Here is a 27,051-nt window from a genome sequence, read left to right as displayed (position 1 = left end):
GGCTGCCTCAGCTCCTGGGCATTTTCTAACCCTCTCACCCAGCTCATGGATGACTCTCTAGGGAAGCAGCCTCACTCCTCCCCTACAGTTCCAGTCAAGGGTGTCTTTCACTTTTAATTTGCTGCACAAAGGTTATTATATCCCTTCTGAGGTTTTCTACTCAATTCCTAAAAAATATAGAAAGTATGAAAAGAATATATATATATATATATATATACATATGAAAAGAATATATATGTATAATCTATCTACCTCTATAAAAAAGAATATAAAAGAAATATAAAAACTGCTATGAAGTGAATTAAATTCCTTTTGCAATAGGAATCACTTCACACCTTCAATGACTCTGCTCAGCTGATCCTTTTGGGCTGTTGTACCTTCAAATCTGCACCTCCAAGAGCAGCTCTTAGGATTTATGGTGCCCACAGGGACTCATCCAGGATAAAAGTTTTCATCACCTGTCCAAAGGCTTATGAGATCTACAGATGGAGTCAGTTGTGTATGGAGAAAGCACAGCAGCAGAGACTGGTATCAACTGGGCACAGAAGAGACAAGTGAATTTTTTATTGCAGTTAGCATTTCAGCAGCAGTTTTTGGAGGAATAATACGAAATTTTAGATTGTACAAAAAATTATAAAGTTTGGCAAGACTTTGAAGCTCTCAACAGGCAAAGGCACCTTTCTTCCAGACAGGATTGCCCAGAACATCTGAAGGCTCTCAGTGCTGCACCCTGCATAATTATTAATTAAGCTGGTCTTACAGTGGCCTGATATAAATCAGACTAAAAGGTGTCATGATAACAGCATGGGTGGTTCCTCTGTTGACAATCCCTCCCATGGCAGGTGGCTGCATGCCCACGATAGAATAAGCAAACAACCAGGAAACACATGCGGGACCCTTTTCTCCCACTCTGCAAATCTCCAGTCCTTAGGAGTAACTGCTTCTCTCTGGGCTCCTCCAGTTAACTCATCTGCACTTGGAATCACACAAAAGCCATCTAAAATAATACCAAAATCTAAATAAATCAGCATCAGAAAATCTGCTGCAGGCATTCAGTCCTGTAAGGACGTGACCATTTTAACACTTGTCAGGGTCATAGCACAGAGCTGAGGAAACAGCCCTGGACAACTCTGCATTCCCAGGAGAATAAAACCAGAAGACACACAGAGTCACCCAGCAGGCAGTGGGAACAGGAGAAGTGGCAGCATTACTTAACTATGTGCAATTTGCTCTCCCCATCTTGATTTAAATTACACTGCCAGAAGAGACTGACAGTGTCTGGAATCAAATTGCTTAGAAAAGTGCCTCTTCAGAGAGGGAGAAAAAAATGCCCAAATAACTCGAGTGCAAATGGTCTTGCAAAATGCCTATTGTGACTGGGGACAGCAGGACCTGGGGCTCATGTTCATTAGGACAATGCTCATGTAATTGTGCTGGGCCAAACCCCCATGAAATGGGGGGGGTTGCTCCCCTGACATTCCTACAGCGCACACATTAACCTGGTCTCCTCTCAAGAGCTGGAGGAGGCACCATTAAATAAGAGTCTCTTGCTCTGTTCCTGCTTCCTTCACTTCTTCAGGTCAGCCTGGGCTCTGGGGACCATCTTCAGGACAATGGGCTTCTTTGGCTGCATGAAACCTTTTGAGTCCAGGACCAGTGGGATCTTGAGCAGGAGGGGAAAAACAACAAAACAGCCATGTCAGCTGGGAGAAAGGACAGACAGGACAGCAGGAACCCTACAGCTCACACACATCCCAGCTACCTCTTGTTTCCAATGCATTTCCCAGCTCACAGGTGTACTTAGCACCATCACTATTGCTCATGCAAAGCAGCCACCAGCAGGTGTTTAACAGCCCTCAGCTCTTGGATAAACTGGTTGGTGAGTGCTGGCTTTCATGTGGTGAGGTACAAAGAGCTCTCGGTGCACTGATCAACAAGCTGCACGTGGAGGGAAGAGCAGCCAAACCCCACCCAGGGTGCTGCAGCTAAATGGGAGCATGCAGTGCCATTCTGCTTAATGCAGAGGTGTGTCAGTACTAAGAGCAGCTAGATCATAATGGGAGCTGGTGGAGCAATAAGCTCTCCAGGAAGAGCAAAACTAAAATTACTGCTCAGACCGAGCAGCAAAGCAAAAGCATCCTCAACATGCAAGGTTTCCACGGGGTGGGCTGGGAATCTCATTAGAAATGTTTAAAGCTGGTATTGGAGGGAGTCATCTTGCAGGGGAGGGAAGTGTGTTTTAAGCCTCCCTCACCAATGGATGCTGCTCATATCCTAGCTCCCTCTCTCCCCATCAGGACCAGGGTGGCACATCCCCAGCCCAGCAGGGCACATTCACCCCCCAAATCCCAGTAAGCTTTGTTTCAGGACATTTCAGCAATATGGCTTGGAGCCCAATGTGCCATCAGTGGAGCAGTGAGAGGCTGCAGCTTCCATACACATGTTCCAAAGGGATGTTCCAGCAGGAAAATTTCCCTCCCACTCTGATCTGATGTACATGACACCTTCTGTAGAAAAAAGGCCTGAAAGAGCCCCATAAACCTATGGGCACCAATAATACAATACATATTTAACTTGTCTCCTTTTAATTAAAGGCAGTTATGAAAAGAATCAATTTTATGGATTGCAGAGGACTAGAAAAATGTCATTAGACTTGGGGGAGGGTGGATAGGTCACTGCATTGTTAATGGACTATTACAGTCTTTCACCTCCAGGTTACTAGTTGAGCTGCAATCTGAATCTGCAGAGATTCCAGCTGAACACCCGTGCCAACTAATAATTTAATAAGGAGTTTTCTGTTTCTTACAACAAATGTCCTTTGAGTGACTTGTTGCCCCCTCTGCTCTGATTTCCCAAGCTCTCCTCACCAACAGAGTGTAATAATGGCCCAGCCTTTTGCAGCAGTGAGTGCAGGGAGCTGGGTCAGGCTGGAAACACCGTGGTGCCGCCTGCCTGAGGCACAGGAGCTGCTGTGCTCTCAGCAGGGCTGGACTGACACATCATTTCCAACAGCTCCTGCATTTATTTCATGTCAAACGCTGCCACCCTGCAAGGCCCATCCCATCAGTACTGAATGCAGCATTTACTGGGATCCTGGGCAAAACCATCTCTGGTGGAATCCTGCAGAGCCCCAAAGAGGGAGAAGGTCACCAATTCAACCTTAACCCAGATTGTGCTTGCTTGAAAATTGCTACCCTTTAAGGACTTCCCTGGCCCATAAGAGATGAATTTTGATGTCTTGGGATGTCCCACAGAGAATAGCCATGTTTGTGTTGCAGAACACAGCTTTGGAACAGGCTGGGGGATATTCTTTTCCTGCTCTCTGGAGCAGGGTTTTCCTAAGCTGGGTCAAACAGAGAAAAAGTGCACTGGGGGGGAGACAGCACCCCACAATTCAGGTGCACCTGGAGATAGGCACTGGACTTCAGCCTAAAACATCCCACCAACATTAAATGTGCTTCTGTAGGGGCTTTTTATAAAGAGCATAAGTAACTTGTGGTGAACCCCTTAAAATTAACTGAGAAGATTTTAACAGTTATTCCCATGTAAGAGTAGGACCATGTCAGAGGGTCCTAGACATGCCAGAGGATAAATACACACATCACCCCACATCCTCACCGGTGTGTCTTTGCAGGGTCTGAATGAGAAGTTCTGCAACAGGACAACCACAGCCACTTTCACGACGAGGAGAGCAAACCTCATCCCTATGCAGTTCCTGGGGCCAGCCCCGAATGGCAGGAAGGTGTAAGGGTCAATACTCTCTTTGTTCTCTTTACTGAACCTGATTATAATTAAAAAAACTGAGTTAGCAAGAGCCACTCTGTTTCAGGATATGTCAGCTTCCAAACCTGAAGTGATGAGGGGTCTGGGAAGGGAAAAGCTTTTTGTGTTTCTGTGAATATTAGAAGAATCCAGCTAAGTCCCTGATTTCTGCCTCAATAGATACGTTATGCCTCTGCTTTCATCCTACTGCTCAGATTTGGTTGTGCAAATCCAGGTGCATTGGGTGTCCTGGGAATACCTGAAATACGCTAATGGGATTTCATAACTGCTCTTTTCTCAGAACTCCCTCTCAGCTCCAAAACTGAACCCAGATTTCAAACCCTAAACCACACAGGTCTACAGCTCCACAGCCTCCCTGTAGATCAAAGGACCGAGTGAACACAAAGATGTTCTCCCCCTGTGTGACTAAAGGCAGGGCTGCTTTTGAGACATGCCAGCCCCATTCCTTTCCTCATCATGAAAAACAGGGAAGAACAATCAGCCTCACAGAGAAATTTGCCACTGAGCATTTTCAGTAATACTTCTTAGTGATCAGTTGGTTTTCATGTCAGAAAGCTTTTCATTCCCAGTACATGAGGTACAAACCTCAGCCATGCTAAGTCAGAAGTGAAGTATCTCACTACTGAGACACCAGCACATCCCTCTGATGAACTCCCAGCAAGGCAAGTGAGCCCTAAAGAGCTCCTGTCCAGCTGCCCATGCCAAGTTTGACAACTGGAATAAGGATGTGGCTGCTGGAGCAGCTGGTGTAGCCTGGCCCATTGCCAGAGCACTCACATTTAGGTGTTTCCTTCAGTTCCATAGGTGCTTCTGCCTGATACCACTGCCATGTTTTGTCTCAAAGGCCACCACATCCCCACACCAGGATTAGTTTCCAGGGGTATTTATTCCTGGTGCAAGGGAAGAGATCTAGTTGTGCTCTCTCTGGACCAAGCCTCAATGTCTTGGTGGCCACCTGAAGATTACCAGGTTCATGGTATCACAGGTCAGTCTTAGGCTATTGCCTCATTTTGCAGGGTCTGATACAGTTCCTAAGCAAAGATTGCTTCATAACTTGAGTTAAAAATTAAGTTTTATTTCCTACCCATCTTTGCCCTTCCACTGCTGATTTGCAGGGCATTGTGCCAGTCACCCAATGGCTCTTGCTTTAATATCTGGCCATAAACCCCTCAGTGTTACAGCTGCTGGGAGCTGCTCTCACTGTTGCTCCCTTCAATGCAGTTAATTAAATTCCATGCACAGTTTATGGATGTAGATCATAAAACTCCCCTCACGGTAATGCTGGGACTAGATGTCAGACAATGATAAATGCTTAATTTAAATGTTATAATCACGCATTCTCCACTTTTGCTGCCATTCCCACTCCCAGGGCTGAGGTTGAACATGCAGCTATTCCCCCACGTGTTCCTCACCTCTCAGGCCTGAACTCGTCCGGCTCCGGCCAGTACTGCGGGTCCCGGTGGAGCACGAAGGCTGGGATCACGACCACCATTCCCTCTGGAATAGTCACTCCACTGAGCTCCACAGTCTGCTTGCAGACCCTCTCGAGCCGGCCCCCAGCAGGGTAGAGCCGGATGGATTCATTCACCACCATATCCAAGTACTCCATCTGAGTGATGGCGCTGTACGTGGGAGTGGCCTGGGAGAGGAATGGGAGGACTGAGAACACAACACTGCAACTGCCAGCCCTGCAGCCCCCCAGTGCTTCCAGGGAAGGAGGAATCTCAGTGCCAGCACTTCTGCCACTCTGTTTCCAGCCTGAGTTTGCAACGCAAGTGGCAACAAGCCCAGCATCTTCCCCCACTCCTTTACCTTGTTGGGCAGGTGTGCATCGACTTCGTCCTGGAGTCGCTGCTGCACGTCAGGGTGGGTGGCCAGGTTGTAGGCTATGTAGCTGAGGGTGGAGCTGGTGGTCTCATAACCAGCAAAGACAAAGATAAGAGCCTGAGCCAGAACCTCTTCATCATTTAATGCTGAAAAAAGGCATAGAACCACATACAGGAAGCTGAAAATTACAGTGATTAACCCTTGGGAATTCAGGATCCCAGTCATCAGTCTAGGTAATGCTACTCCTAGCTACATGACAGTTGGTAAAGGGAACATCCAGCTTACCCTGCACAAAGGGGTGCAGGATGCAGTGCAGTGTGTCCTACAAACACCCTGTCCTGGCACCTCAAAAATCTAAAAGCATCCTGCCTTGAGTTGACAGACGAGGACCATGCCTTGACTGAGCCTTTATCTTCTTATTTACCTAGGATAGGGAACAGAGATGAGCTCATAGGTGAGCAAGGTACACACAGCATATGTGCTTTGTGTACTTTTTGATATACAGCCAGCATTGCTGGCCTTCAGAGACAACAGAGTAAGAAATGGGGATAAGGAGATACTCACTCTTGTTGTTCTTTGTTGCACAAACACACCTCAGAAGTTATCCCAGAAAATGAGATATAATAAAAATATGGCTGACCTATGATAATCATCATTATGGCCCCTACTACTGAGACCTTGAATCTTTCATGGGATTAACAACTAAAATCTCTTCCTACTTCTATTAAATGGATAAGGAACTACTGCTTTCTGCTGAGAGGGGGACACATGTCAAGACATACTTTTGTCCAAGTTGGTCTCAGCAGACTTGGGGCCATCATGTGAGTTCTGTGATTCAATCATGAGCTGCAGGAAATCCACGCGGTCCTGGAGAGAATCAGAGGCAGAGAAGATGTGGGTGGAGAGGAGGCAAACCTTGCCCAGGGACCAAAGTCCCTTGCTGAGATACCTGCTCCACTCACAGCTCATGGCTTCAGTACATGATCAGGTCTGGACTGCAGACCCTCCAGGAACACAGATACTTTCTCCACTTGGATGCCCAGGCAGGGCATGGTTCTGGCCTTTCTCTGATTTGGTGAGCTTGGAGAACAGGTGACACACCACAGCTTCTGAAGATGCCACCAGGTTCCTCCTGCACTCAAGACCTCTCCAGAAGAGAAGAGGCCACCTAGGCTGGACTCACCGTGCTGCTACCTTTTTCCCGTTCTGTCTTCATTTTTGTGAAGACGTTCTTGAAGAAGTCCATGACGTCTGAGGGTAACAGAGTCACCTTCATCTTCTCCAGCACAGGGATAACAAAGGGGAACAACACTAAAAGGAAAGAAGAGACCAATGCACTTGGGCTCAAAGGGCCCCAAGAAAATCAAAACTGGCACAAAGCATTGAAAGGAGTGGTACATCTGGACCTTGACCTTTTTTGTTGCCTCCATCCCTTTTTACCTAACCATGGCTGGGATGCAACAGCACTTGAGAACCTCCTCCATACGTTACTTTATGACCACAATGACCACACTAAGTGCAGGTCTCTGTGATAGAGAAGGGCTCCACCATCTCTGCAAACAGGGAGGACACTGCCAAGATCCACATGGGCTGTACAAATCCTGGCTGTGGTTTCCCTGGGGAAATATTTCTGCAGATCTGAGACTGTAAATCAATCTTGCAAAGTGTTGAGCATCTCCCATATGGCAAAAAGCTACTAAGAGAGCTACCAGAAAATGCAGCACCTTTGACATCAATTCAGGGCTGTATGAGATGAGGTTTCTCATACCTAAGAGTAAGAACACAGGACTTAGGAAACTGAATTGGAGAAATTTCTTAATGTTGGTGACAAAGGGGTCATTGGGGTTGTTCATGGAGTCAACATTGACACTGAAAGAAGTGCTGGTCACCACATCCATGCTGTAAGCTCCAAAAATGCTGAGTAGAGAAGAAGAGAGAGTGAATGAGATGAACCCAACCACAGCAGTAAATAAGAATTCATCTAGGAACAATTCTTGTGAGAGGGAATCTCTCTTAATGCACAGTCCTAACACAGTAGGTCTGTACTGATCTGGCAGTAAACATCATTTTATTTTTGAAGTTTCCCCATTGCATTCATTCCCCCAGTTTTTCTCAGCTTCTAAAACCCAAGCTGTAGTTTGAAAGCACTGAACTGCAGTCTAGGGTAACAATGACTATATTCCGATTTTCATCTGTAAAAGAGATTGCAAAAATGACATCCAAAAATACTGTATCTTGTGCAGCTTCTAGAAAAACGCTGGGAAATGCTTCCTACCTCAAAATACATCCCCAGTAAAATGAAATGGGGAAATGGCACAGCTCTCCCATTTGAGAAGAGCAGAGCCCAGCAAGCCCACTGCTGAGGAACTTGCCAAGCCCAGAGTTTGCTTCCACAGCTGACAAGGGATCCATGTTGCAGCATGGAAAAGGCTCTCCAGAACAGCCCCTTCCCCACACTGAATACAAACCCTTTCCTGTCAGCCCCACATAGTTACTCACTCCTTTGCAGTCACGAACTCATCATTAGCCACTTTCTTCTCAATGTTTTTCACTAATTTTTCACCATAGTGATTAATGATATGGAACATCTGAAATGCAAACCAAAGCAGAAAGCACTGTTGACTCTTTCCCTGCCACCAAACAAGGTTAGGCCACATGGCCATATGCCACTTGCCACATCTGGCTTGGGGAGGAAGGGTAAGCAAGGGGAAGGTCTCATTTCCAGGCCTCAGACATTGCTTTCTCTCATCCTAGCAACCTGTCCAGAGAGCTCATTTGACTAGATCTGAACAAGGCTCTCCTCCAGAAAATCCACACACAGCTCCTGCTCCAGTTTGGCATCCACTCCAGCTGGGAGCGAACGTGGCTCCTGGGTGCAGGGAAAATGGACAAGCCTGGTGTGGGTGATGTGTTTAGCAGGATGAACATACAGGCCACAGGGCCAACAGCCTCAGCTTGCAATGCCTTGTGTGCTGTTTGATCCCTCATCCCCTTCTCCTGGCTCCCTCCCCAGGACAGCAGACAGAGCCTGTATTGCTGAACGGTACCAACAATGCAGCTGCTCATGGATGTGCTCCTGGCAAACAGGGCAACTTCCCCATTTGAGGGGAAAGTCTGCACTCAGAAACAGCTCAGTTCTCTTCCAGCTGTGAATGCAAAGTACCAATGGCCTGGGCTTTACCTCCTTCAGCTTCCCAGTGGTGAAGGTTGGAGACAGCACTGTACGAATTCTCCTCCACTGCTCATCTTCAGCCACGTTGAGGGCTGACTGCAGGATCCCGTTCAGACGAAAATTCTGCACAGGGCAACAGGACACAGGTGAAGGTTTACAGCCCCCTTCCATGTGACAGAAATGCAAAGAAAAACCTTCCATGGAGTATTGACTCAGGCCCTGAAGTTATGTCAGCTCTATCTCAACCACCAAACAACAGAAATGGAAACAAAAGTCTAAAGAGTCATAAATGACATCAGTCCTTAGGGCACATCCAGGCTGACAGCCCCATGTCCCAGCCAGAGTGGCCCCTACACCTCCCTAACAGAGTTTTGATGTTGGTACCATCAATAAACTGGGGCACATCAGAGAGCAAGTACTTGCTGAAGGGCTCAGAGGAGAACAGAAACCAAGAGGAAACTCCTTTCTTGCTGCATGTGCTCTGTACTGGACAGCAAAGCACAGGACTAGGTACCTACCCGGCGATTAGTAAAAAGGTTGTAGCACTCTTTCACCAGGATGTTTTTGATGAGTATGGGGTCCAAAACAGCCAGCACAGGCTGCCTACCATCATAAAACCTAAGCCAAGAGAAACCCACAGTCAGTACATCCTTCATGGTCAGGTGGAGCAAAAGCAGCCAGCTCTGTCCATGGCCAGAGCCACAGCAGAAAGGGTTTGGGCCCTCTGACAAAACAGCTAGAAGGTTGAAGCTGAAACTTGTTTATTATATAGTTAAAGAGGAGAAAGGGAAAGAAAGTGGCAAACATGGGCAATAGGAGCATTTCTAGCAATTGTTTGTGGTACTGAAGAGTTGCCAAAGCTGTGTGGATTTAGATAAAAGGCAGCTTTTTGCCACAATATTGATCCCCTGCACTTGGGCTGTCTGAGCTGTTTCCACTATTGATGGCTGGAGACAAGAAATCCACACCAAGCAATCCACCTGTGGAGGAAAGAGATTTCCTGCCTGAGCTACAAGGCACTGAGAGGCGAAAAACTCATCTGTCTCCTCCATTTTCCAATCAACAGAGACAGAAAAACTTAAAAGTCATGGTGTGGGCTAAAGGGCAGGGAGCCCTGGGCCACAGCTAAGGGAAGCTGCCATCTTCAAGAAGCTTGAGAACATTTAATCTTTCAAAAAAATGCACCAGGTTTTGTGAAGCCTCCCAGGATTTTTTTTGCACAGCAATTTTGTTTTGGTTTGAGAGGTTCTCAGTAGAAGCATGATAAGAGGCCCCTGCACAAAACAAGCACTGTGCAGGGAGCAGGGAGTCAGGTTGAAAGGTAGCTTGTGCCCCAGCTCTGGGAGAAGCAGGGAGCAAGATGAAAAACACTGTGGCAGCCTGCAGCTTGCTTTCTGCTCCAGACACACAGAAGAGCAGCTTCAAAGGCAGAAGGCTCAGTTTGACACCAAGCAGTGGAGGTGATTTTCAAAACTTATGCAAAGAAATGACCCTACAAACTGGCCATCACCATGCCAGCCCTGCACCACAGTGAAATCCCAGCAGGAGAAAAGCCTTGGAGAGATGGGTGGAGACTTTCCTAGTGGTAAACCTCGATTCTCCCAGGCTGTCACTGCTGGAACTACAGTGCTGAGGAATATAACATCACTGTAACCTTTTCCATTCTATTCTGGGGCTGTGGAGCACCCCAAACTGGTAGCTTTGTTCTGCAGAAACTCACCCCCAGATTTTTCCATACTTTTCAAAGCACTGCTGATCAAAATTGTGGACTCCCTGGAAAAGAAGAAAGGAGAAATGAACAGCTTGCCAGTGAAAAGTGATCAAAGCAGGCCACAGCTGGCAGCACAGTGCATCCCATGGCACCATTATAAGTGGCAGAGGTTGAGGTTGGGAGGTGCATTGTCCTCTTAAGCATCACATAGATGCTTAGGGGACATTTGCATTGGAGAGAAAAAAGAGAACAGAGTAAAAAAAAAAAAAAAAAAAGGCACTTTCAACTTCCACCAGCCAACCTGATCTAAAAATGTAATGAAGACAAGGTATGACAGGGTACAAAGTTTTACTGAGCAGAGTTAGAAGGCAGATCTGGATCCCAGGGTGCCCTTTCACCTTCAGCTCAACAAGTTAGAGCTGCTGCTGCCTTGTCCTCATATGATCTTCCTCTGCAGTTACTGAGCTGAACACAGATTTTTATTTTGTTTCCCTTAGGGTTTTAACTGATGTTACATGTAACAATGAAACTTATGGAACAGGTAAGGCTCACTAAACCATTAGTAAGAGACAATGTACATGATGTAAACCCAGCAAATAAAAGTGAAACACCTCTTTTATTGAAGCCACTACACTTGTTCTGCATTTGCAATGAGCTACCTGGGTTCAGCTACTGCCTTGTCATTTGATGAGGTTTGGTAGCTTGATAATGTTTGAGTATTATTTAAAAATGTATTTGTCTGGTTTAGTTTCAGGCTGGCCCAAAAGTAAGTGGTTGGATGAAGCATTTCTGGGGGTAATTTGGCCTCTTCACGTTAATGATAAAAAGGGCAAAGAAACACGCAGTTCCCAGAAAACAGCAGTCTTAGGAATCTCTCCAATGATTTTTTTTTTGTTTCCAACAGAACTTCAGCTGCTTGAGAGCAGGTAGAAACACAGTGAGAAACTAAAAATTTAAATTACAAAGTAGTTTTAAAATACAGCACACCTCATTCAGGTCAGCCTGAACTTTTATGTTCTCGCTGTGCCCGAAGAGCTTCCTACCTAAAAGCATAATTTTCATCTGACTGAAACAAGGACAAAGGAAAGAGCTGCCCAAAGAATGGGGAAAACAGCACCAGGCACAAGAAGGGTCTAAGGCATTAGAGAGCAGCAGCTGCTGGTACTCACATGCCGGTACTCCAGGAAAGTTCCCACAAATGGCAGAGGCCGTGGACCAGGAATGCCCAGCTTCGTGAAGGTCCGGTAGGGCCATATCCCATAGCTGCCAAGCAAAGAGCATGTGAGAAGCAATTATGCAATGAAAAGAGAAGATACTTCTTCCTGAGCACAGAGAACTGCTTAAATAACTGGTTTCTGTCACTCAGGGAAAGCTGAAATTATGGACCAGCAGCAAATTATGGATCTGCTGAGGATACTCTTTGCAGTAAATGCAGGATCGCTTGGGGTACATTTTGATGGAAGACAAGAGCTATAAGAAGCTGCAGCCCAGCCTAAGCAAACTAGTATACCTGCGAAGCTTAGGGCTTACTCAGGGCTTCATTTAGCCAGCTCAGACAGCTGTGGCTCAGGTGACTCAGGAGAGATCTCGGAGCGATTGAGTTCTGAAGCAGAGACCTGCCCTTGTGTTTGTCTTTGCAAAGACCTCCTGCGATGCTCAGGTGGCCACGCTACAGCAGCATGGCAGGGACATAAATTACCACAGCAAAATTAAGTTTTTGCCTGTATAGCTCACTACAGCTCCCCTGAGCCACATAAGCCGAAGTTTTGCCAACAGAACTACTTAATCGGGGGGTTCAGCTGGCAGCAGCTCCGGCATCACCCTGCCTGCTCCCAGCCGGCACAGCCCAAGGACGCCAAGGGCGCTGTTGTCTTTAAACACCCCAAGTTACTCCTTCTTGGGAAAAGCTAAAAAAAAAAAAAAAAAAAAAAAAAATCAAACATTTCCTTTAACTTCCCTCCACGCCCGGCCCAGCTCGCTCCTTCCGCCATGCCGGGAGGGCAGGGCGGGGTCCCGGGTGGTTTCAGCCCTAATTCACCCACTGGCACCGGGCTCCTCTCCTGCCCGCTCCCCCAGAGGACCGGCCTCTACTTACAGGGCCACGAGGCACAGGAAGGCGCCGAGGAGCAGCCAGGTGACGGGGGAGAGGCTGGGCAGGAGCTGCATGGTTCCCGCAGTGCTCCCTCCTCTGCCGCCGCCGTGCCCCGGCTGCGGCCCGTGCCCGCCACACGTCAGGGAGGCGGCGCTTCCCCGCCCGCCCGGTGCCTCAGGGCCGGGCCCCGGGGCGTCCCCCGGGCTCGGGGATCTCCGGGACTGACGGTGTCGGACCCCGCTCCCCTGGGGCTGGAAAGTGCAGGAAGGGCGATTTGCGCAAGCCTAGCAAAGGGCGGCAGCGCCCCGAGCTCCTCGTGTTGCTTCTGGAGGGACGAGGAGCCGTTCCTGTGTCCCGTGTGCCCCAGCCCCGGGGGTGCCTCCTCTCCCACCTCCGTGTGCCATGCCCTGTTTCTCCTGTTTAGGGTCCAGGAGGGGAAGGGGCTGGAGGGGACCTGCACCAAACACCAGCCCGGGCTGCAAGGGGCTCGTTGCTCTGAGGCAGATCCCCTGAGGGATGGCAGCATGGCTCTGTGCCGGTGGAGCTCCCGCCTGAGCGGGGCAGGGCCGTGTGGGCAGGCGGTGCTGCGGCCTGGGCGAGCCGCGGGCACGGCTCCAGCACTGCCGGCCCTGTCACCTGGGCATGGATCCCCACATCCCCCCTGCCCCGGGCGTTCTCTCTGCACTCAGAGATGATGCACAAGATGATGACATTTGGCCTCAGGCAGCTCAGTTGCCCCCTCAGACACAGACACGGGGCTGGCTGCTTTCCTGTCTTTTTTTGAGGCATGGGAAGTGCGTTATGTGTGTAGGGACACAGTGGAGCTCCTGGCCAGTTTAGTTCCAGCGTATGCAAACACCCTGTGCTGGGGGTGGGTGTGGGGATGGGTCAGGACGTGGTGTCCTCTGTCCCCGTCACACTGGGAAAGGCCACAATCTCTTTCTCTGTCCAGTCCAGCAGTGACCCCTTCTCTGTGTTCCCTGAGCACACTGTAGACCCACACGGACCCAGCCAAGCACCTAAGCACATCACACTCACCTGCATCAGACCTGACTTTGGCATGCTCGGCCCTAAGGAAACCCAAGTGTTTCTGCAATTACCTGCCAGTCAGATCTCACGTGGCTCTGCCTTCAGGCCAGCAGTGGATTTTGCCTCTGCCCAAACATTTCTTTTGCCTCATAAAACACATGCAGCATGTGCTGAACTGCCAGTGGGTTCAGCAGTCACCTCCACACTTAGGCAGAAGAGCTGAGCAGCGGCACTGCCAGTTTTGGTAGGTCAGTGTCTCAGACATCTCCAGCATTGCACAGCCATGATGTGCTCAATGATTCACATAATCACTGGCTGGCACTAATCTATTAACCATTTTATGGAGGCACATCCCTGATTCCTGCATCTCCAGGCTGCTCTGAAGTGCTGAGCTGTAGCAGCTTTCTTGACAGGAACTTTATTCTCCATTTTATGGGATCTGCCCCTTTTAAGACACCTTGAAGCACATGTACTTGGGGAGTTATCCTTTCTCTTGCATCCAAAGGCTGGTTCTTCTCCTTGACAGGTCCCACACCAGAAGGACATAAAGAACAGCAGTGAGAGGCAGCAGGAAAAACCAGGTGCTGGAGCAGTAACTCCCAGGCTGGGATTAGCTGTGTTTCTTTTCTCACACAAGCCCTTTGATTTTTCAATAACTTTTAACAGCTGTTGTGATTTCTCAGTGGGAAGCGGGTTTGTGGTTCACTGTTTTCTCCTCTCTCACACAGAAACTGAAGCAAAGGCAGACTTCAGAGAAGAACAAGGATGTTAGCTAGCCCCCAAAATATGTAAATAAACTGCACAGCATCTTTGCATGCAGGGAAATTACTAATTTGTCCAAAACTGGTTTGAGTGGGAGCAATTTACTGATTTAGAGGTATGGTTCCCTGTGTGGCTGGTAAACCTCTGCAAACTCCTTATTTGTCTGACTTTTGGTTTGGTTTTTTTGCAGGTCTCTTGAAGTGCTGTCTCTCTCCAGTTCCCCAAATTTGAGAAAATCATAGTTGATAAAATGTCCACCTCCTAGTCAAAATTGCTGCTACGACTCAGAGCTGCAGGTGGGGTCATTCTGAACACTCACTGTCAGATAATTTTATACAAATTGCATGTATTAAAGTGATGCTTTTATCCTTACACAGCCCCTTAAAAGACCAAATGTGGTGGTATACTCTGTACTTACTGAGACTATTTTTTAAATGCGAATATCACTGAAATGGCACCCAGGAGGAATAAAGCAGAGGGAAAGACTCTCCAGATCATTCTTCTGGCACCATTTAAAGGGGTTTAGCATTGTGGGCAAACAAATTGCACAACAGGGCTGCAGGTGAGGGGCTGCTCTGGCATCCCAGCACCTTGTCTAAGAGAATGGAAGAAAAATTGCCCAGGTTTGGGCTACACAACTCTTGTCTGTCCAAGGCTGGTGATCCAGCAAAAACATCTTGTGGTATGAAGGGGGAGCAATGAGTGCACCCCACTGCACTCACACAGCAGATGTGCTAAAACAAGTGAAAAATAGCATCAGCAGTCTGCAAGTTGACATCAATGCTGCTTCTAATTCACCTCTTCCATAAAACTGTCACTTCCCCTCCTCCATTTCAGGTAATAACTTATTAATAGGAGATGTCTCCAAGAGAGCTGCTAAACCCCATTGGTAGGAGTCATGTCAATTCCAGTGACCTCTCTGATGTGCTGGTCTACAGGCATGATTATATATTAAAAGGCAGAGCTGGTTCACAGCCCTTGTGATGTTTCCAGGGTTAGAGACCTGTACCTATGAAGGACCCAGAGTGGTCCAAAAGCAATGTCCTCCTCTGGGTCACGAGCACACGTGGTCTCAGCCTCTCTGACATCGCCCTTCTTACTGACACCAACATAGTGCCACTGCTTCCCCCATTAATAACAAATCCCAAGGGCTCTGAAAAGGCTTGCTGGAGCCCTGGTGATGTGCACAGTGCTATTAAAAGACTGTTTATTCTTATGCCCTGGGGAGAGGAGGAGCAACTGAGTGTGACCCTCTTCCCCCATGGCAGGGTGTCCTGTGATGGTCCTGGGCAGCACTGAAGCCATGGCCCTGCCCTCCCACGCTCGTCCTCTGGCCACCATGTGATCCCTCACACTGCAGTGGTTCCTGGCATGTTTGTCCTTGCTGTGCCACCCTGGCAACAGTCCCAGGTCAATATTAACTCAGACATTATCTACCACTCCTCTTTGCAATGGCACAGCGCTTTCATGCACTGGGGACTCTTCTTGTGTTTGTGTTGGTCACCCCGGAGCACAGCGCCCTTCTGCTGTGCCAACCCTGCACTCCTGAGCTGGGAGGGAACAGCTGGCCAAGGAACTGATGTAAGTGGGGATTCAAAAGCTGATGGTCACCATGGCTAACACAAACAGGACACAGGAACTGTGATAACTGGCTGTAGTCACCAGTAAAAATGAGACAATGCAGCTTAGACTATCTGGAGGAGCAGCAACTGAACTGATGGGGCACAGAGGTTAAACCTCATGAAGAACTTTCTAAAAGCTTTGAGAGAGAAACAAAAATTTTAACTAGAGGGTCCTCCCTGAAGGAGGGGTGATTTTACTGCTGCTTGGTGGGACTGAGTGAGGCCAAGGGGAGAGAAGTCCTGCAAACTCCTGCAGAAGAGTGCAGAGCACTGGTGGAAGGACATCCCCTGCATCTCAGGCTCTCTGTTAGAGAGAATGAGACATTATCTTGAAAATAAGATAATGCTTATTATCTTATTTGCAAGATAATGTCTCATTAGCTGCTGTGTTACAGACACAAAGGTTTTTCTTTCCTCCACATACTATGGGAAAAGTCCTGTTGTAACCCACACAGTCTTTCTAACAGCCATAGAAAAATGTCATGTCCATTAATAACCAAGCTTTAATTCACTGACTGTCCCATCTTTAACAATTCTCTTAGTATTTTCCTCTCATCCCACAAATGGCATCATGAGCTGTTTATTCCTGGCTCTTCCTTACAAACCTTGCTCTCAAATGAGGCTCTTGAAAGGACTAAATGGGAAAGCACCAGATGTATGACATCCTCAAAGAGCTCCAGCAGCCAAGGAAGGACCAAGGGCTGGCACCAGCTTCTGCCTTCCCTCTCACCAAGCCCAAAACCACACTTCATGCCTGGGTATTTCTGAGACCTCTGCAGAGCAAAAAGACCACATTGCTCCTTTCATCCAGCAATGCTGCTGAATGCTCCTGAAGCGGCGACAGCTGAAACCCATCTCCCTTTCACTCCTCTATAATTTCTGAGCAAGGATGGAAAATTACAAGCCACAGCCAGTGTTAAAGTATAAAACCAATTCTGGAAAGCACGGCGGGGCAGTGCTGTGTGCACTCCCTGCTCATGCTTGGACACCAGCTCCTCCAAGGACAACTTCTCCTTTGCCTGTCTCACATTGTACCAGAGAACAGCTCTGGCTTTTCAAACCTCCCAGCTGGTAGCTCAGTCTCACTGCATGAAGCAGCCAGTGCTTTCCAGAAAGTGTCATTGCACCACTTGCAATGACCTCAATTTCTACTGAGCCATTTCCAAACCAGAAGTCAAGGCAGAAAAAGACAAAAATCATGACATGACCCTGAAGCCATCATCTCCAAACACATGACATGCAGCCCATTCTACCACCATCCCCTTACCTCCAAACCCGCCCTATCTCACGAGAACACATTAGAAACAACCCAGTGTTCTGGAATCTATTTTAGAGCCAGGATCTCTGTTCAGCCAGACCCAGCACTCACAGCCACATCGCTGCCCAAGGGCAGAGTTTGGCCCATTGTTTCTGTCTCCACTGCCTGGGTTCTGGATGTTTTCTCTGGACACATGCTGGGTATGTACTCAGGGCAGGGTGAAGCTGGCTCTTGAGTCATTTGGCATTGTGGACTCCCTATAAGCAGCTGCTGGATGTGAGCCATCCCCAACATGTTCAGGCACAGTCCTTGAGAATCTGAGCAGGTATGGCTGGAGGCTTATCACTCAACCTCAGAGGATTTCTCTATTGCAGCTAAAGCCGAGCATTTGGCTGGTTGGATTAACCCTTGGTGGCTTTTTGAAATGGGCTTCATTGAAAACAAGCATCTTTCTCTCACCTTTTAATTTCTTCTGTGGTGTGGAGACAGGTATGGATCAATGAAAGTGTCCTCATCGATCACTGTGGATGTTTTTTGCTGGACAGAGGATTGAAATTCTGAATCCTTCCTCTCTGCAAGTGCTCCCCACAGCTGGGGATAAAACATTTCCGGATTTACATCAGGTTATGTGAGGTTTAATCCCAGAGGATACACTCTCCCAGCAGATTAAATCAGTCTCATAAATACATCTGAAAATTTGCCCTCATTTATCCCAAATTTCCCACAGTTCAGCTTCTCTGATGACTCCCATTGCCCTGCTCCTCCCCTGCCCCACACCTCTGGGGTGTTTGTACCAATCAGATGTGTTTGTACATTCATAAAAAATTACTCAGGATTGAAAAAGTTTGTATTTACAAACTTTATATATACTGTTGGAATTAGGCTCTAATTAGGTCAGTCATGTTCCCCTGGTAGGGTAAGAATGATAGTGCTAGAAAACAGACAATTTATAAAGACCCAAAAATAACTCATCCTGCTGTTCTGTAGGAAAGATGTGTTTTCTTTGCCCTATGCTGAGGACATTGCAGTCAAGGCCACTTGGGCACACTGATAGCAGCCACACAGACTGTGGCTTGATCCCACAGGCAAAACTGACCTGTGCCTCAATTTCCTCCTATCAAAAGTGGGATATTCATCCTTCCCAATTTGGAAGGGCTGTGGTGAGGTCGCTTGTGTTTGTCAGGCATTTTGTCACTCTTGGCATGAGGCCCCAGGCTGTATTACACAGGCTGTTTTCCCCAGCTTGCCTTTTAGCCTTATCTACACCTTCAGTGAAGTGCAAAAAGGGCACAAACTCAGATTATGGAAGCTCAGGGTAAAGAACAAGTCCTTGGCTTTGTCCCAGGTGCTTTTCTAGGGTGTGTGTCATCAGCATAAAGGTTGCACAGAACCCCTTGGAAGTTGCACAAAGCAGGGAATTACCTTTGAGTGACACAGTGGGTGTTGGTCCCTTCTTCCTCTGAACACATTTTTGTCACGCAAACACGATTTGCAGCTTCCTCATTCCTCCACAGGCAGGTGCTGATCCTCGGATTCCACAAGACTTCACAGGTTTCAGCGCTGCTGACAAATTTGCCTTGTAAAGCCTCGAAGAATGACTTCACAGTCATTCTAAATCGTCTGATTTAGGATTATCCTAACTCGTTAACAAATGGTGATGAACATGCCAATTGCCTGCTTAATGAAGGTTTCTACCAGGCTGGGAAGTCAGTGGCCACACCGCCTTGGCTTGGAGGGACGTGCCCAGCATTTCCAAGTAAACAAGACAGCAAAGCTAAAGAACTCCTGGAGCACAGTGGACGTGAACAAAACCCCAACAAAAAACATGTGTTCACATGAAGTTCCTTTTGATTTTGTGGGAAATGCAGGTTTGAAATGAAAATAATTAGTGAGGCAAGAGGAAGAGAGGAAAAAAATAATAAAAACAAGAGTCAGGCTTACAAAAGAAAAACCAGAAAAGAAAAGGAGCAAGGAGAAAAATAAATAACCCTGGAGCAAAAACGCAGAGGGAAAAAGAGGGAACAAAAGAGACAAATAGCAGGAAAAGGATCAGTAATGAAAGCCCAGATTACTCGATTCAGTCAAGCCAGTGCTTGTGCTGTTCAGGGCAGGGCGGGAAGCCAATCTGTTTTCTCTGGTATTGTTTAGGCTACGAACACCGTGGCAGATTTCCCATCCACTCCCATGTTTATGTCCGTGCTCAAATCCTAGCCACAAAAACGTGTGGGAGAAACACATCCCGAGAAGAGTAAGGGCTGGAAGCTACAGCATGATACACTTCGGAGCCAAATGGCCCCAAAAAAGCACTTCTGCACCTTCTGGCAATTTTGCAGGATAATGTCTCGTTCACAAAATGCTGTGGCGGGAGGATTTTCATCTTCAAAATGGGTACAGTGATACCTCTGGGTTATTACAAGCTCCCAGCTGCAAAGGACTGCCTGTATTTATACAACACTGCATTATTTATAATATCCTTTTCAGGAGAAGGAGGATATGAGTTCTTTCCTTCACAGTTTGACTATTTTTTTTCTTCCCTCTCCCACTTGGAAAACATTGATTTCTTGCCCTCATTTCTCCCACCAGAGCTGTAGCTGACCTGACTGTGTTTAGTTTACTTCTGGAGGCAAGATGCTCAGTGGTTGAAAAGCACAACCAAGCACCCTGGAGTAACAGAGCTGCCCTGATTTCCCCCAGCTGGGATCTGCTCCTGTCTCCCCAACATCTGCACCTTTGTGGGAACTGATTAACAACTGCTACAACACTGCTGGGGAGGGGACAATGGCATAAAAAATGTTGGTCCCATGGGTTTCTGTTTCTGGGTGGGTTTTGACTCTCCTGTACTAAGGATCTGAGGAAGTTTATTGCTGCAAAATAATAAAATATTTAAGACTGATCAAATTTTGTGTGGAAACTATTTGAGAGTGTCAGCTTAGCTGAGAAGTACCAGAGGTTGTAAGATTTTACAGTCTAGAGCAAACAGTGAGGAATTCCAGTCCATGTTACATTCTCAGTGTCCTGAGCTGTTAACCCATGAGCATGCTGGCAAGGTACCCAGAAACTTCTTCAGCAACAGAAGAGTCTGGAATAAAACTTTTTTTTCCCTTCTACAGAACAAATGTACCAAGGACACAGATGTTTCCAAAAGGGTTCTTTTAATCAGAAGCAAGTCTGCAAAAGAAGAAGTAACTTTCTCATATAAAATAGTGGAGTGGTGAAGGTGAGGCTAACAAGAGGTGTGGAACAAAAATCCAGGGCAAATCTCCAAGGAGACACTGAATTAAAAGCAATGATCCGATAACCGGAGTACACCGAAGGGTAGCTCAGACACAGCTGTGTGAGGTGCTCCTACCCCTAAGCTGACAGCAGATACCAAATCAGAGGACAGACACCAGCCCAAGAGAGGCAAAGTGACCAGCTACAAACTCACCAGAATATGGGGTTCTTGCACCTTTCTGCTACCTGAGAGCTCCCACTGCACTGTGACAGGCCCCAGCAAGGCCCAGGGGTGTAATGACATCACAGGGAGCCCTGGTGGCACTTCCCACCTGCAGAATGCCACCATTCCATGGTAGCAGAAATTCCCAAATCTAGTGAATTGGACACAAATGGGAAAACACCTTGATATAGAACTCTGTAACCCCATTCCTGTCTGTATCCAGTGATTCAAGCCCCAAGAAAGTGCACAGTGATCAAACAGCATTGAAATAACGAATTTCCTGTCAAGTCTTGAGGCCCCAAGGCCATTTAAAGTGGGAAAGTGGCAGCTTTGAGTAGATAAAATTCTGAGTCAGAGCCTGAATCTCAAGTGCTAATGGTACTTCACTCTTTGTTCAAACAAATCTCACCTGTCCCAAGTGTCAGGTGTGTGCTTATCCACTGTGGCTCTCTGCTGTCGGGTGCGGCAAACTCTACACCTGCACAAAGTGCAAAGCAGCTTTCTTTTGCTGGGAGGGCAGGGGGAGGACAAAAGGAGTACAGAAATACAAAGAACAGAAGGGACTGGAAGTGCCCAAGGCCAGGTTGGACAGGGCTTGGAGCAACCTGGTCCAGTAGAAGGTGTCCCTGCCCACAGCAGGGGGATTCATACAAGGTGATCTTTAAGATCTTTTCCAACCCAAACCATTCTGGGATTCTATGACTTGTCAGGTGGAGCCATTTCAGGCTTGGGGTGAACATGCTCCTAATTCCAGGGTGGTTTTCATAAGGAGGTTTCAATGGGTTTTCTGGAACCACATCATCACACGTGTGGCTTTGTTTGAACACCACACCAACAAACCTTTCCCCACCTCCGGAACCTCGTAGCTTCTAGGAACGCCTTGATAATGTGTGGATTCCACATGTGCTGGCAACAACCTATACAAGCAGCCTTAAGGAATGTGACTGAACTAGCAGGAACTGCAGGCTGAGTGGAGCTGTCTGCAGTACAACCTGCCCATGTCCCAACACTCTGTGGTTCTTCCTTTCCAAACATCACCCCTCATTGCCCTTCTGGATGCTACTGGTACAGGAGATCAGTGAAAACCGGAGGTCTTAGCATCTTGGTCACTCTTACACACCACAGGCTTCTGGATTTCAAGGTTTCTAATGCCTCTGCCAGAGGTTATCTTTCTTATGTGGTTGTTTGCTTTCTTTTAAAGTTTTTGATAAATTCCTTTTCTGAAAGGATTTTTTGCCGACAAGTTGCCCTGTATATCTGAAAGCAATGTGTGGGAGAAGACACCAGTGCTCTGAATGTATAAAGATCTCTCCCCTCCTTTTCTGGAAAGTGGATTAGATAATCTTTGGATGACCCAATGGATTTCTTGAGGGAAGCAATGGCAAGGATAATAAATGCATCCCCATGTCAAGATACTTAGTCCAAACAATTGCTACAGCAGCTTCTGGCAGAGACCTTGGTATAAGGAAGAAAAATGAGATCTTGGCACATCTGCAAAACATCACTGGTTTTAACACTCAGAATGAAGAGGGAAAAGAAAATCTTTTGAGTAATAGATTAGTTTCTTTTCTGTGTGTTTTTATTTCTTCTCTCCAGTCATGCCAGCTGCTCCCAAAAGTGGGATCGCTGGCCAAAGTGCGATTCCTTTAGTAAATGCTGATCAAAGCCTTTGCTCTCACCTCTCCCTGCCCTCCCCATGAAGGCATTCCACAAGACATGACTGACTTGGAGGGTAGGGAATAAGACACTGTCACTGATGAAAGCAAGGGAGTGCCCTCCCCTGTCCCTTGTCACCACTGCCATTTGTACCTGCACAGCGCTGGCCCTGCCCAAACATCAGAGCATTAAAAGGCAGGAATGGAAAATGCTCCACCCAAGGGTGTGGGCCATGGTGAGGACACAGGACTGTGACACAGATTTTGGGGGGGATAAAATGCTCTATTCAGAGTGGGCTGGAAGAGCACAGCTCCTTTCATGTGTGCACTTCTGCACGTGATTTACGACAGGGACAAGCTGAGGTTTGGGGCTGGGAGCATTGCTGACAGTGATGACTGGTGTCACCTCAGCCCTGGCAGGGGGTGAAGACCTGGGCACTTTTTACCTGCAGGAGACTGGATATTGTTATGGCTGTTGCATGAAAAACAAGCTCCTATTAAACCACTCCCTGAAATGTCTCCCTTGGTCATTTCATGATGCTGCTTTCATTTTTCAGTAATAGCCACCAAGAGACCTGAGAAACAGGGGAAGTGAAATAAATAAATAAAAATAAAATATCCTAAGAAGGCATTCTAAACATAAGCCTTCATTTTTCAAGACTATTCTAAACAGGAAGATGGAAATGGAAGCAAATTCAATGGGTGAAGTTACTGTAACATGACAACTAATGTTTAAAAGTTGTATTTCAAGGCTGCAATTCCCAAAGATTGCAGCAATGAAATAGAGCTCTCTTCTTAACTGATGGAGTATTTCCTTCCAGATAAAACAATTTCCCTGATATGTGAAGTAAATAAAAGCCACCTATTAACCATATTTTACAGGTTGAGCGTGTTAGCAAGAAGGTGGAGGCATCACACATGGAGCTACACAGGATCCTGCACAGCAGAAAACACATCCTGTGCTCAGCTGAGGGCTGAGCAGGGCACTGCACCTCCTCACTCTGCAACTGCCTATCAAAAATAAACCCATGTGTCACAACAGCCAGCTCACCAACACAACATAACCAAGACTGACAACAGTGTGCACGAGAATGGGACAGAAATACCTTTGTTGGGATCAACAGGTCCTAAAGGAATCACACCTAACCTGGTATTTTGTCAGCAGTCAGAAGAAAAGAGCCACACAGCCAACTCAGCAGGTCCTCAGCAAGCTCAGGCTTTTTAGTTGCAGCTGGTTCTGAGAAAAAAGGAACAGTCTTTTCTCACTTTGTATAGATTGTGCTGCTCCCCATGTTGTCCTTCAGTGGAGCAGTGGCCACAAAGTCCATTTCCTTTATTCCCTGTTGTTTTCTTGGATTTTTTTCTCAATGTGGTATCAGATCAGCCCCAGGGAGTAACTGCACCCTACACCAACTGAGATCTGGCAATATTCAGAAGATGTGCAGTTATACTATGCTTTCCTTTGGAGCAAAGTCTTCGGTGTCCCATCTACCTCCTACTAATTTACATCCCTAAAGTCCTCAGTGGTCCTTGAAGAGCTTCTCCTGCAGCACTACCTCTTACACCTGTTGGACAAGTGCCATTAAATTTCCAAGAACAGTTGCTGTGTCAAATGTATAAAAACATGTTTAAAATATGTAATCTGATGCAGGAAATGACAAAGGAAAAGGAAAACAAATCAGAAAGTCACGTAGATAATTTTGTCTAAGAAACAAAAAACGCAGACTGAAAACAAATTTTGGCAGTTCAGTAATTAAAGCAAAGTCCATATGGCTTAAGAGAACAGTCAAAGTGCACAGAAGGCAGTGGGTTTTTTGTTTGCTTTCCTCTTCACAGCACACTCCAAGTCATCCTCTTTGGAGCCCCATCTCCATCCCACACACATCCTACCCAGGTGCAGAGAGGAGGATGACTCACGGGTTTTTGGCTCAGCCGCGTCTTTGTGAGTCCCTTGCCATCTAATGAGCTGCAGATCATTATCCCAAACTCAAAAGCCCTTAAACACACCCACTGGAGTTTTTGGTTTTTAACTTTTTCTTCCTGGAACCTTTGGAGAGGAACAGCAATCCAGTGCCAAAGCTATGCAGAGTCTGCATGCACCAAGAGCAGCAGTGCTCGGAGGCAGTGCCGGAGAGTAAAAGCAGTTCTGAGATTGTTTGCCCTGTCCAAGAGGCACTGAAAGGTGACAGCAAGGCTGAGCTGGCCCTTGGACCTCAGCTGTTCTGGTCAGGTGCCACCAGGACACTCCCAACCAGGCTCCTGGGCAGCCTGGTTTCAACAACCTGCTCTGAAGACACCGCCTCCCCCTGCCACAGATGTTCCACATCCCTTGAGAGGACAGGGACAATTTTCTATGGTAACAATGCCCACATGAGCCTTGACAGAACATTTGCAAGCACCAATTTTCCTGGCTTATCCACCTGGAAGGAAATGCCAGATCCTGGCATGGCAAGGACTCTCCTACTTCCAAAATCACTTTGCAAACTCTTATTATCATAAGTCTGCTGACCCAGGACTGTTGCTACGTCCAAGGGCTGGACTTGGATTCTTTCAATGCCTGACAACTTCCTTGTGAGTAAACAACCTGCCACTAAACATGACAGACTCAGGAAAAGGATAGAAAAGAAGAAAACAAAAAGTGAGCTGTACAAAAGGATGGAAAATAAACTAATAATCTCCTCTTTTCTTTCGAAAGGCTGTAGTTTCAAGTGCACAGAGCAGGCTGTAAACGTGCACAAGGTAATTCATGACCCCGATGCCTGAAAAACCTGGTTAGCTTTATTTGGAGACACTTTCTTGCTTCTCCCAGATATGAAGCTGCAGAATCAATAAAAGGCACCTGTGGACACCAAAACTAACCCAGTCTGTGTGGGGTGTCTTTGTATTTAAAAAAAAATAAAATCAAACAAACCCTGCCACTGTGTACTTTTTTACAGACCAGTAAACAGAACTGCAGAGTCTGGGTGAGAAAGAATGCTCAACTTCTGTTGGCAGGGTGTGGTAAATCTGATGATCAAAACCCTCATCAATTAGTAAACTCTCTAGGTTGTCACTGCAATTTTAATTGAAAAATTCCTTTGGCTTGCTGGGTTGTGTCCTTTGACTCTTAAAAAATGACTGATTCAAATGGTACATGCAGTCCACAAGGAGGATTAGAGCCACACCAAAAATAGACTGACCTTACATCTGAATTCTTCCCACTTGCTTCACCCACCACTGCCTACAGCACTCTTTTGAGCCATCTCCTCTTCCAAAGGCCCTGGAGTTGGAATATTTAAAGAATGCAGCAGGTCCCATTTGAAGAAGAAAGAAAAGCAGGTCAGTAATTCAATAGAAATACACCAGTAGTGAGCTTAGAGCAGTGATACATCTGAGCCTACATTGGTCAGCCAGTGCTCCTAATGTGTGGAGCAGTGAGGAGAAGAGAGGAGGTGTCTGCTTTTCACCTAAAAATGTGTCCATTTTCTATGTTTTACTACTTTACCTTGATGACAGAGAAAAATTAAAAAGAAGAGAAAAAAGAAAAAAAAAAAAAAAAAAGAGTAGAGAAAAAGGAAGGTAAAAGGAGCCTGGGAGGTTTTATGTTTTCTCTTCAAATCACATCACAAAGTCACTCATTGCATCTAGGGAATTCACCTGCTTGTTTGGGAGCGGTGGGACAGGAGGAGGGGAGAGAAAGAAAGAGGGAAGGAGAAGGGCATGGGAGCTGCTTCCTGAAGCAGTGTTACAAAAAGTGGTTAAAAAACCCCTACTATTCACAAGTGGTTAAAATCATCACTGTTCAGAATTCCTTTTTTTTCTTTTTGTTTTCTTAAACAAAGGTTCAGCTAGTTGAGCTCCGTGTTTTTATAGAGTTGATTGTCTTCAGAAAGAAAAAAATAAACCCAACCAAAACACCAACAACCCCAGCCTCAGGTGTGTTCCCATCCGTTTTTCTACCCTGATAAGAGAGGTCCCGCACAGTTCAGCATCCCGGGCACGCACACGGTGACTGTCCCACCGTGTCCCCAGCTCAGACAAACGAGGAGAATCCTGTCACTGGAGTCCGGGAGCCGGGAGCGGGCTGTCCCGTCGGGGTGTACACCCCTCCTGAGCTCTGTGTCGTGATGACAGTCTGGAAATAGGGTTCTGTCTCGCTGGCCGTGCACTCCTCGTATCTGTAGGACGCCGGGTGCTGCTTCACCCCTTTCTGCTGCCGCTTCCAGGAGTTGTAGTAGGTGGGGTCGCTCATGTAATGGTTCACGAAGGAGTGCTTGGGCAACTCGTCCTCGTAATCCGAGTCAGTGACCTGGGGCATCAGGAAAAACAGAATTAAATAATTGGTCATTAGCATCGATGAATTTTTTAGCCTGTTGTGCTCGGAGAGAAATGAGAGGCAGGTTTAGCATCACCGTGTAATCACCATGTAATGTTAAGGTAAGAGGGATGGCAGTGCAAGTGTGGTACGTGCTTCTGCTTTAGCCAGGCTCTGCTGCTGGAGGGAGAGTCCCCTGATGATAAATGACAGAGAAATCCCTTCTAATTCCCTGCAGAACAGTGCAGGGGCAGGCAGGAGCTCCTGTTTGGGCACAAGAAGCAGGCAAGTGTAGAGAGGTCACAGTGAAACCAACAGCTTTCAATCACAATCAGAAATATTGCAATTATAGCTGAGCATCTCTCGTCTGATGGAAGGACAGCAGGGATGCCTTCCACACAAACGCTCTG

General features: G+C 47.0%; 2 protein-coding genes and 1 long non-coding RNA gene across 8 annotated transcripts in view; 1 reads left to right on the top strand and 2 right to left on the bottom strand.

Moving 5' to 3' along the window:
* Positions 1–531: 531 nt before the first annotated feature.
* Positions 532–12,747, bottom strand: LOC111936102 (cytochrome P450 3A12-like). Its single transcript, XM_023936829.2, has 13 exons — positions 12,589–12,747; positions 11,663–11,756; positions 10,503–10,555; positions 9,301–9,400; positions 8,792–8,905; positions 8,110–8,198; positions 7,379–7,527; positions 6,794–6,921; positions 6,393–6,477; positions 5,596–5,756; positions 5,196–5,422; positions 3,619–3,781; positions 532–1,663 (listed from the first exon to the last, which is right to left on the bottom strand). Exons 1-13 carry the CDS (start codon positions 12,657–12,659, stop codon positions 1,568–1,570), a joined length of 1,530 nt encoding a protein of 509 aa, XP_023792597.2. The 5' UTR covers positions 12,660–12,747; the 3' UTR covers positions 532–1,567.
* On the top strand, positions 12,704–25,262 carry LOC111936101 (uncharacterized). Its single transcript, XR_015277598.1, has 3 exons — positions 12,704–14,195; positions 14,567–14,672; positions 23,230–25,262. It is a non-coding gene; the product is annotated as an uncharacterized LOC111936101 (long non-coding RNA).
* The window catches only part of SDK1 (sidekick cell adhesion molecule 1), a 385,141-nt gene continuing 378,481 nt past the window's right edge, over positions 20,392–27,051 (bottom strand). For all 6 annotated transcript variants that reach the window (XM_086855185.1, XM_086855184.1, XM_086855187.1 and 3 more), the window contains one exon: positions 20,392–26,635. In XM_086855185.1, coding sequence (XP_086711311.1) covers positions 26,360–26,635 — 276 coding nt within the window. In that variant the 3' untranslated portion in view covers positions 20,392–26,359. The remainder of the gene's footprint in view (positions 26,636–27,051) is intronic.

Source organism: Cyanistes caeruleus, chromosome 17 (assembly GCF_971803275.1).
Source record: "Cyanistes caeruleus chromosome 17, bCyaCae1.hap1.1, whole genome shotgun sequence".
Taxonomy (NCBI): domain Eukaryota; kingdom Metazoa; phylum Chordata; class Aves; order Passeriformes; family Paridae; genus Cyanistes; species Cyanistes caeruleus.
The sequence above is the reverse complement of the archived record's forward strand: the minus strand, read 5'-3'. Positions and strand labels throughout refer to the sequence as shown.